The 12,398-nt window shown below is 30.3% G+C and overlaps 1 protein-coding gene across 1 annotated transcript in view; it reads left to right on the top strand.

Moving 5' to 3' along the window:
• LOC108782931 (histone-lysine N-methyltransferase NSD3) overlaps window positions 1–5,631 on the top strand; it is a 9,136-nt gene extending 3,505 nt beyond the window's left edge. Inside the window, exons 3-5 of the mRNA XM_018551334.1 lie at window positions 4,752–4,951; window positions 5,144–5,251; window positions 5,398–5,631. Coding sequence (XP_018406836.1) covers window positions 4,752–4,951; window positions 5,144–5,251; window positions 5,398–5,631 — 542 coding nt within the window. The remainder of the gene's footprint in view (window positions 1–4,751; window positions 4,952–5,143; window positions 5,252–5,397) is intronic.
• Window positions 5,632–12,398: the final 6,767 nt, after the last annotated feature.

Here is a 12,398-nt window from a genome sequence, read left to right as displayed (position 1 = left end):
ATATACAGGGAGGGGCATTTAAAACAGGTCACCTGAATAACTCGCTTGTTTTTGACAATAGAAGAAAAAGTGTCAAACAAAAGTTGCTTGGTTTCGAGGGGCACATAATGTGATGTCAATAATTGTTTTTTTGGTGGAAGCGCTGAAAAGATATGAAGGTCACCTCCACTTTTTAAAATGGAATTATGTAATTTTTTTTAGATAACGTGATTCCTCTAATTATTTTGCATATAAAAGTATTAAGGTAGAGATACCAAAAAACCAATAGTTTTCGAGATATTTTACACTTTATTTTGATACATATTGACACAAAATGTTAAATAACTCGTAAACTGTTGACTTTTTGATTATCGTACCTTAATACTTTTGTGAACAGAATAATGAGATAAATCAAATGGTGTAAAGAAAACACATAGTTGCTTTAAAAAAAATATGTATACAAAATGGATAATTTTTTAAATACGCAACTATGTGTTTTCTTTACACCATTTAATTTATCTCATTATTCTGTTCACAAAAGTATTAAGGTACGATAATCAAAAGGTCAACAGTTTACGAGTTAAAACATTTTGTGTCAGTATGTATCAAAATAAAGTGTAAAATATCTCAAAAACTATTTGTTTTTTGGTATCTCTACCTGAATACTTTTATATGCAAAATAATTAGGGGAATCACGTTATCTAAAAAAAATTACATAATTCCATTTTAAAAAGTGGAGGTGACCTTCATATCTTTTTAGCGCTTCCACCAAAAAAACAATTATTGACATCATATTATGTGCCCCTCGAAACCAAGCAACTTTTGTTTGACACTTTTTCTTCTATTGTCAAAAACAAGCGAGTTATTCAGGTGACCTGTTTTAAATGCCCCTCCCTGTATATTAGATTTATTTAAAAAGATTTTAACGGAATTATTGGCTCATTGTCCTTATCTCTTCATATTAATTGTTTAATTCATTTTAACATTCATGAATCCGTATTTCTGAAAATCTGAATCCATTTTGATTCATTTCAATCCTTTCTCAGATACTGGGGCAGTACGACGGGTTGCGCGACAAATATGCCTGCCCCTGGAATATTTGTCGCGCAATCGTCGTACTGCCTAGTATTACAGTGGATTGCCAAAATATTAGGAACAGTGCGATTTTTCTATTAATTTTGATTTTGCAAATCAATCCTCTTAATGAAATTCCGCGAAGTATTTTTATTTTTAATGCCCGTTCTGGTTATTTTATCTTATTTGTAAGTTCTATGTAAAGCCTGGCAATATTGACATAAAAATAACAGAAAAATTGCACTGTCCCTAATATTTTGGCAACCCACTGTATATCCAGATAGCAAAATGTTAGCAGTTGTTGATCCGAAGATTCAGAAGTGAATCGGTTTAGTTAATGAAATGCGCAGACGCATGGAAAGCACTCTTGATTCAGATACCGACAAGGACCAAGTAACCTAAACCATTAGGCCTCCTTACACGATCAGTAATACTGAGTCAGTATTACTGATCAGTATTACTGACAGTATGCATTAGTTTTTATAATTTTATACGATCAGGTATTATTGATAATATTTCACTTCAGTTTGACGTATATATTATTATCTATTATTATTATCTATCGCGACATGGATCTTAAGGAAAAAGCATGTATTTGAATCCAAATCATCGTCAGTATTCTACATCAATCCATTAAGAGTCAACAGGAGTGACCCAGAGACCTCTAGTCGAAGATGAATTTTTTATTCCCAAATTACGGCTAAAATACTGGATGGATCGCGTTTTAATTGTGATATTCGTAATTAGGAAAGGCTCCTGAAGGCTCGTACAGAGCTATTTTTTTGTAAAAAGGCATAACAAAAATATTTCTGTCACTCCTGTCGATCCTTAATATTAACCACACACAATCAATATAATATTATCAGTATTCATTGATATTGACAATATTACTGACTGTGTACAGAGGCCTATTAGTATAGTTCAGTGATCAAGGGCTGCCGTTTCAGGCATATGCGCGCATTTTATATAGTGAGCGTCACGTATACTATAAGGGAATGCGCTCATATGCGTGAAACCGAACGCAACCAAGTACAGATAGCAGAAACGTCACGACGTGACGGCAGGCTGTGCTCGATTTTTGCCATTATAACATGTAGCATAAATTTGCAATGCGTGCTTTTGGCAGGTTTGGCTATCTGGGTACTTGTATAGAATCACATTAATCATAGAAATTAAATAAATGATTAAATAAATGTCACACACACAAACACACATACTGTAATAGTGATTGTTATAATGTATGCAAAAAATGTATAAAGAAAAACGTTATAAAACGTATAAAAGGGTGTATAAAATATATTTTCTTGTAACAAACTCTAAAACAATTGTTATTAAATTATGGTTTTTAAATAAGTAACTATAAATATAAATGTATATAATATTAATATATATATATATATATATATACTATATATATACTATATATATACATATATATTTACGTAAATGTATACATAATGTATTGTACGTATATATCACATGTAAGTATGTATATACGTGTGCATGTGTGCATATGCGCGCGTGTGTGCGTATGCATATAATGACATTTATTTTGATAATCAGATACCTTGCATATATGCAAAGATGATATTGTACAACATGATAACATCATGTGTGCACATACAAATGCCTTCTATTATACAATAGCTCCGGTATCTTTTATATTTCGATATTGTAAAGTATACCCTTTTACCCTGAACGCTTTACTATATACGTTTCAATTAAATCTTATTAAACCGTGAGAGTTTAAATTGAAAATAATAAACTGAAATTAAATATTTATTTACGAAATATTTTTTACAATACAAAATTTTGTATTACTTATTACTTTTAATTATAATTATGAGATTACGACAATTTCAAATTAAATTTAAACGTTATTATAAGTTGAATGATATTTAGATACTGCATTGTTGTTTTGTCGTAGTTGATACTTTTATTATTGTAGAATTCCCCCCCCCCCAGATGCCCCGAAAGGACGTTCCGGTCGGTGCGTTTCTCCGTGTTGATTTGTACGAGCGCTATCACTGCGTTGCGCTATTTTTTTTAATGTAACGCTTTTGCGTGGGGTTAGAGAAATACCTCAACGGCATGAGTTATTTGCTATTTCCCGCAAGCAAAAGCGTTGCGGTATAAGGCACATTACGTGCACGCGTGATGAAAAATAAATTAATAGCAAAACTTATAAATATATGAAGAATCTGTTTTCTTTGTTTTTTTTTAGATTTTGAAAAATACTCATCTATGACAGTATCGCAATGTACGAGTGTAGACATAAAAAAAGAGGAGGTATTATTATGGTTACAATCACGAAGAGACATAGGCTTGTTCATCCAATGCTGTAAGAAAACTTGCAAAAAATGGCGATATTGTGACGATTTTCATGATCCTGTCGACGTACCAAAAATTTGGTACTGTAAAATGAATTCAGGCACGTGTGTTTGCTACTGTATTATAAACACATTGACATATACAGAGTGTTTAATTTTGCTAATTAAAATGACTAAAAAAAACATTTTGCATAAAACTAACTAGAAACAAAACTTTTAAAATTTCAAGAACAATATCTGATGAACTGATTTGATTTTTAGTTTGTAACAGTTGGGATCAATCAAACTGAAGTTAATATTATTTTTAATCAAAATAATTTTTTTATTATAGACGCAACTGAAAATAAGATTACATTGATAAAATTTTCAATTTTGATTACTTATTATGTTGAACTCAATCAAAAGTCAAGTAGATTTTTTTTTACATATTTATTCCCGAAAGATTTAACTTATTTTAATTCTCAAACGGCATACTGGTGCGAATTCGCACCAGCAAAATTTTTAAAACAGGCATTTTTCCCACAATCTTTTCTTAATAACCACTTTTTTTATAACTTAAGAATAATATAACTAAATTTGAGTTGTACCAATCGCTTTGTTGAGAAATTTTATCCCAAAAAAGTATGGTTTTGAAAGAATTTTGAAGAATATTATCATGGTGTTAAATAAGTGAATGAAATCACAAAATCCCAATTCGCATCAGTATGCCGTTTATGGGTGTTGGGATGAAATATATGTGCCGTTTGAAGGTTAACCCATCAGCCTTCTTAAAATCCTAAAAGTTGTGTCTTTAGTTTTTCATAAAACTTTTATTTCAATGGCAAAATTAAAATGAAATACTCTGTTATATGGTGTACAAATTAGTTTGGTCCGTTTTTTGTGTTCAAAAATGCATTTATTTCAAAATAAAATGAATTAACAGATTAATTAAAGTATTGTCCATCGCTGACTTCTACTTTTTCCCATATCTCAAGGCTATTTTCGAATTCCATCTCGGAAAAATGACTCGTCTTTGGAGGTGATCATCTTTTGGAAAACGGACCTAACTAATTTGTACTCCCAATAGATTAATCGATATACTACATATATATGTATACCATATATATATATATATATATATATACATGTATTAAGTTATAATATTTAGAATAGAATATTTATTCACTTCAGTGTTTTTGACAAGGCCAAGAAGAGGACTTGGTTTATAATTTTCCTTATCTCACTCATCCATCCCCATACCATTAAGTTATTAAATTTAATTATTAAAATAATTTTATTTAAAGTAATCAATATTATGTGTAATTATAATTAAATATAATACACAACAGTATTTAATGTATATTAAATATAAACATATGTATTATATAGATAAAACTATTGCTTCTTGTCTCATACCGGAAGTACCAATAACAGAGGAAATCGAAGAAGATTTAATAAAAAATAAATATAATAGCGGAAGTCTTGTATGGGGTCACGTGAATGGTTGTCCATGGTGGCCCGCAATCGTAGACGATTGCCCTGAGACTTTACGATTTTATGAATTAAAGAATGAATCATCAGAAGTCCCTGTAAGTTTTAGAATATATAAACACATATGTACATATAAAATAACTAATTAAAATTTTACTTATTTAAATACATTTACATTTATTTAATAAATTTAATATTTATTTTTAATTTATTTAATTAATACGTTATAACTTATCAAGATTACGGAATTAACTTTTTATAATATAATAATGCGAATGATGCTTACATAGGTAAAATATCATGTGACATTCTTTAAAGATGATATTCAACATGCTTGGCTTAGGTCTAACAGTATCAAAGCTTTTACAAAATGTAGAAAGAGCATTATTATGAAAAAGGTATCATATCATATTTATTTATATTTATCTAAAAAAAATATATAAAATTATTAAGTATTACATATAATACTTCTCTTTATCGTTTTATTATATTCTCTATTATTTTTTCTTTGGATTTTCATTTATTTATTTTATTATTCAAACAGAATAGATATTATAATATAAACGACAAGAAATCGCTAGAAGAAGCTTATACTTTAGCACAAAGCGCAATTCCATTATCGATACTCGAAAGGTTGCAAAGATTTAGTTATATTTCACGCTTGAAGAATAAGCGAGAATCTGCAAATCTATCAGACGAGGAAGATAATGAAATTTTCCCTACACCACCTAAGAAACGTTTTACAATAAAGGAGTTTTATTCGAAAAATATATATTAATAAACTGAAAACAAATTCTTATGAATTAAGTTTCTACAAATATATGTTTATATCTCTTTTTTGTGTAATAACAAACAATTTTATAAGTAATTAGTTAAACATTTAAACGATTTAAACTTTACTGCAAAGTAAGTCAGTGACAGCTTTGTAAATTATATTTAGTTTAGAAATATTTAGTTTAAGAGTATATAAAATATTGAGAAAAAAATTTTTTTATTTAAATTATATAGATATATATGTATCGATAATAGCGAATAATAATAATAATAGCAAATACAATATTATTTGATGCCGGTATAAAGAATATGTAAAATTGTAAATGAACAATGAGGCACACTTTCGATTCCGTTAGACAATGTTTAATTGTATATAAAGTACATACAATATTATTTACATTTTAATTCTGTAAAAAGGGAATACGTTTCAAAATAAGAGATCTACTTTATCGATAGATATAAAAACCGACAGATTAACTCGTTCATGCTTACATAGTTCGTAACAAGAGAAATGTGGGACAGAGGGCGAAACTTGAACATGATCGAATTGTTGTAACAACGTATTATATATCAATGAATTAATTGCTCAAAGCTGTTACATTTATCGGAAAAATAAGGTAATAAAACACACCGTTATAATTTTGGAAAAATATATAAAATTTAGAAGTGTTTCTTTAAATTATAAAGAAAGAAAAATGTACGTTGTGTAGCTAATATTTAAATATGTTTAAATTTAAAAGACATAACAATTTTGTAATAAATTCCATTAAACAATAATGTATATAAAGAACTAAGAATTAAAACAAGGAATTTGAAAAAAAAAAAAAAAAGAGAATCGTCAATTTATATCTTAATCCTTATTTATATATTTTAAAAGTTAACATTTTTTGATGATATAGCTCTATATATAATTGAAAAGTATTATAATTTGCAAACTTGTGCAAAATTGTAATCCTTTAAAAGTGACATAAGAATGATTTTACGGATGTAAAAGATTACGATTTTGCAAATTTGTTTAAAATAATTAATAGACAATAGTGACGGAATATTAAATTAACACCGAGTTATTATATACTACAGGTATATTAATTGAGGTCATATAGATATATGGATAGTTTTTTGTATGACACGTTAAATACTAAAATAACATTACTATAGGAAACGATCGCAACTGAAAACGAAAAATATAGTTGCGATATATTTTTTATTGGTGCCGTCGATATATGCTCATACGTAGAGCGTGTATTAGCTCGCCGAACAACGGTAAGACGCGGTATCCGCTGACGTCACGATGACCCGGCGCGACCCCGGTGAACCCCGGCAGCGATATTAACATAGCGATTTACAATTGCTTATACGCGCGTACAATCGGTTGGTTTCCGCTCATTGACTCTCTTTTCGCGTATATCTATTTTATGCGTTTTAATAAGTCCGTCGTTAAGGTCATCTCGAAACGATCTACAAAACGCGCGAATAAATAGAAACCACCCATGGGGTTGGTTTTGTTGCACGTGTAACCTTGCATTCTGAGAATGCTCGTTTATCAACGACATGATTTGATTTTGCGACGTAGCGTATCCCGTTAACGTATATAGCTCTGATAAAATGTGTATTGAGAAACTTTCTTTTTTCAGTTTTTATTTACAAAACTTCGCGAAACATTAAATTAAAATTTTTTTTTTTCTGAAATGTAATTTTCCATGGAAACGGAAATTATACGTTACGACAATCTAAGGCACACAATCTAAGGGCCACGCCCGTTTATGAAGGGAATGGTCGAACGATATATAGAAGAGGTCCTCTCTTTAACTATCTTTCTCTCTTTTTTTGCCATCGATCCTCTATCTATGGCACTCCCATGTTTGTCAACGACCTACGCCCCCATCATCACACAGTTTCTAAACTATATAGCTATATACAATCAATCCTCCTAAGATTCCATTATAATTTCCGTAGAATTCAATTTTTTGTGTCTATATACGTTACGCAAAAATAAAATACGATATACAAATAATACCTATACATTATATAATAAATGTTATATACAGTAAGAGTACATAACATTAATCGAGAGCTACGTTCGTGCGAGTTGTGTTCTTTCGAAAGATTTTTATATAAGTTTTCTTTTAAGAGTTCGTTATTTTATACGTTTTCATAAGAAAATCGTTTCTTTACTATTCTGCTTAAGGACCGAAAATCGATTGTTACGCCATTGGCAACCGCGTTGATCTCGAGCGAACGCGTTTACAAAGCGTAATAAAAAAAAGGGGAGCTAATTATAGTTACGATCTATCTTGGAGAACCGAGGGGGCGAAAGAGAACGTAACGACAAAATGAAAATGAAAAGTACTTGTGTGGTAGAGGAAAGGAAGGGAAGAGTGTAATCTTTTCGAGTGTCGCGTATCCCATCAAGAAAGGGCCGTATGAAGTAAAACTTCGAAAGAGCCCGCACTTGTCTTTCATGTTACATCATCTTCGACATATCTTTTATATAATATTGTCATATTTTACATTCTTTAGAAAAAAAATCTTGACAAAATCATTTAGAGAAAAGAAGTTAAAATCATATTTAAATACAAGTTTTATTCTTCTTATCTAAGCTCAGATTATTATTATACGACTATCCCTATGTACATATACATATATATAAATAAGTAAATCTTAATGTATAAGCATTCTTATCTAATATTAATTTCTTGTGAAATTGTAATAAAACAGCGTAGAATATTTACAAATTTACGAATTCATCACCCAATTAAAAAAAATGAATGTAATGTAACAAATAAATTTGTGAAGACAATGATGAAATAACGTGATTTCGAACGTAGAAATCTGAATCTTATGCTCGCCTAGCAACACGATTTGAAGCCGAAGTCACGGGAGCATGTGATAACGAGAACGCGTGTACCCGGGCGAGCATATCTCGGGTTATCTGCTTTTTTCGGTGACAGTGAGTATCGAATGAGCGTAGAAAGTGTATATGTTAACTATGCGAAAGATATCAACGCATGACCACGTTGGACCAACAGGTCATCGAGCGAGGAGATAGATCCGAGACGATCCGCCATCGAGTCGAATATTTTCATTTTTCATTCAAAATAATATGCAATATATAAGTGGGGATTATTATAAATACGAACAAATGTAAAAGTTACACGTAGTCGCGCGCGCGCACATATATGAAACTAATATGTAAAAAATAAAAAATACCACATCGAAACAAAATGTTCATTCACAGAGCCTTGTTTTTATTGTACAAAAAGGAATACTTATTCCGTAGAAATCATTTTTCCTCGCACCAATAATCTCATTCGGGTATAGTTATGTAACATGAAATAAGAGATTCTGAAGGTTCTCTAACTTAAAAGCCATTTCTACCGTAGCTATACCTGCGGGAGAGAAGAGAAAATAATAATAGCATGAAGGAAAGAAGAAAAGGAAAGAGATTAGAAACAAAATTCGCTCTCTAAATGCCACTTCGAAAACTACTAAGAATATGGCGGTCAATGCCATCGCCTGGCTACTATTAGCCGAGATGCCTGGTATATATATTTCAGTCGTGGCCTACTAACACTTTATGAAGTAAGTCTCGTCTTGAATCATGTTTCTATAGGCTCTGATAATTCAAGATACTAAAAAAATCCTATTTTATATGTATATATACCAAAAAAGTTAGCAATAGTCTGATAAATTTTAACGGTATGTGTGTGGTATCGGTACAACGATAAACAATGATTGGAAATTCGAAACGGGACGTCTGCTGTAAGTGTCTCCTTTAAAGTATTAAGACTATTCAAAGCTTTTACATTTATGCAAGTCCATGTTTATTATACAATTGCTTAATATTTACATATAACAAATTCGAAACTATATAAGTAATAGTGATAGAGATATATCTACTCGAAAGGTTCTTTGTCACATTTCCGCTTAAGGAAACAATTATTTATCGAATAATACATTATTAGGATCTTGTGATTGCGGATATTGACATCTTATATAAGATATAATGTATATACATACATTTATAAGTTATAAAAATTAGAAAAGTGCGTCAAGTGTAATAGTTCCCTCGCTGACATACATCGTTCTTGCTGGATAAAAAGGAAGGATTGCAAATGTCTTTCTGTCAAGGATCGTCCATTTGAGTTTTACGTCTTGGCAATTTATCAACAAGATTTTTAAACAGTCTCTGTACATGGTGTGACGATAGGTGAAGTATTACGAAATCACGTGCGCTTCCATATATTCATGAACAGTCGCTCGCATAGGAAAAGTGCATTTGCATGTGAACAGCGCGGGTCTCTTCGGGTCGGCGCAAATATCTGACTTTATTTAACGTAAAATTAATTTCGAGCTTCAAGTACGTTCTTCCACAGTATACATTTTTAAACATTGAAATTGTTTGTTATCTGTTATTTTTTTAACTTTCCTAATAAATAAATTGTAGAAATAAAATATTTTTTGATACAATTATATGTTTCATACAATTTTCTCACATGAAAGATTAAATATAACTTGAAAAAGAGCTAAAATTATTATATCTTTTTTTATCTCTGCTTGCAAATACAGAATATAACTTGAAGCAATTTGATATGAGCTTTATACGATAATCTTAACACATATATTATCCATCATTCTTCCTCTGCACATCAAATTTATTTTGCTGTACTGTTATCACCGAAGCCTCTGGCCCTATTTCGTAAGAAGAACGTATGATCAATGCGTCGTTCCGATAAAATTTTTTGAATTTAGGTCACAGGGTAACATTATGGGGTTATTGAGGTCGGGATAGGTCGATAAGATTATTGATGTTTAAACGGTTATAAGTGCATCGGTTATGTAAAATGATAATATGACGAAAACGAGAGTGTAGGTCCGACAAAACGTTAATATAAGATCAGGTTCATTAAGATTTAATGTAAAAACTGTTTGCTCAAATAACGGAAAAACGTCTTTTATTGCTGCACACTATTTATCGTTTGTCTTTTGCCTTACACTTTCTTATTTTATTTTATTTCTTTATTTCGTTACATTTTATTTTTCGTTATGCTTTCTTTTATCATTTTATTTTACTCTACATTATTTTCTTTCATTGAACTTTATGTAACCGTAGATATATTTTAATTATAATAATTCACAGACACACACACGCGATAAGTGCTTGTTTGACTTTACACTTAATGTTCTATCTCATTTTGCGTTGTTTTTATTTTATTTTATAATAAAATATGTACATTTTATGGAACGCAGAATAATCGGAGACAAATAACAATTGCAAGAATACTGAATGTCAACTTTTGTTATCTCTTTTTGCTTTTGCCGCGCGTGTATCGTGCGTGCAATTATTTATTCGTATTGGTCACGTGACTGACGATTGATGATTAGTTGCAATAAAAAAGCAGAATATTAATTTAAATTTTAAAATCTGACGTATTACAAACATCCGCGCACACGTATATAGATACACATACATATGTAACGTGTGTGTGCGTGCGTGTAAAATAATACTTCTATCTTCAGGCATTTTGTTCTCTCTTATTCAATTTCGCATACGAATGGGAACAAACTTTGCCAATAATTGGAACCTTACAAGAGTCCTACGACACTGGGCGGTCCTGCGTATGTGTTTAATTATTGGAACGCACGCACGGCGATCCTGCAAGAAAGCATGTTTAACCTGCTGATCAAGGGGCGTGGTGACATTTGGATGTCACATATGCATATAAAGTAATATTTAGACGCAAATCATCATAATAAGGATTAAAAAACGCTCAATTTATATATTATATACAATACGTGTGTACGCAACACATGACACAAGTTGTTTTCTTTTCTCCAAAAATAAAGCTGCCGTAGAAAAGCAATGAAATATGAAAATTACGAAAGAGATGCCGTTAATTATTCACTGTAGAAAAGTATACAAAGGATCTGTAAAACATGCCAAACAAATTAATAAATTATGAAATACTAAGCAACAATTTTAAGACAACACAACCATAATCAATTATTTCTCTATTTAGAAAATTAAACATTTGAAAAGCGATTTTTTCAGAAAAAATATCTAATAAAAAATATATCATATATGTATGATACATACAATATATCTTTATAACATACCATATCAGGTCACATGTGACTATAAATGGTGACACTAAACTAGTGTTATACCGTTAGAGTGTAACTAATCCAGTAGAAATAGAATGTTAAAAAAAAAACTCCATTCATAGCTATGTGTTTGTATAAATAAGTTAATGAATAAATGCGCAACATAATATTATTATTATAAAATATAGTATATGTATTACTGTGTGGCCGGAATCAGAGATGCAAACCGGTTCTGAAACGATGGGCCAACCCAAATTTGGATGAACCAAAAGAAATCCCTAAACGGAGCTTCGGCTAACTTCATTTAGATTGATTCATCTCCTTCGTGAATTAAAATTAAAAATTTACAATGTTCAATATGTCGACGATAAATTACTATATTATTACCATACGTTTATTACCTTCAAACTTATTAATTTTTTCAGTGACATCACTGAAATATATTTTCTTTTGAAGGCATTAAATAATATTTATTATTAATACTATTATTATTATTTATTCTTATAATTTTAAATGTATGAACAAGATCAAAACTTAAGGCGCACAGATATACCGCGATTTTAAAATGATCAAAAAAATGAGAAGCAATTTGGGGAAAATGACTTAGAATAAAATTGCAACAGCAGAAAATGTCCCTAGCGCGTACCAACAGTTTTTTTTTTTTTT

This window comes from Cyphomyrmex costatus, unplaced genomic scaffold (genome assembly GCF_001594065.2).
Source record: "Cyphomyrmex costatus isolate MS0001 unplaced genomic scaffold, Ccosl1.0 scaffold14, whole genome shotgun sequence".
NCBI lineage: Eukaryota > Metazoa > Arthropoda > Insecta > Hymenoptera > Formicidae > Cyphomyrmex > Cyphomyrmex costatus.
The sequence above is the reverse complement of the archived record's forward strand: the minus strand, read 5'-3'. Positions and strand labels throughout refer to the sequence as shown.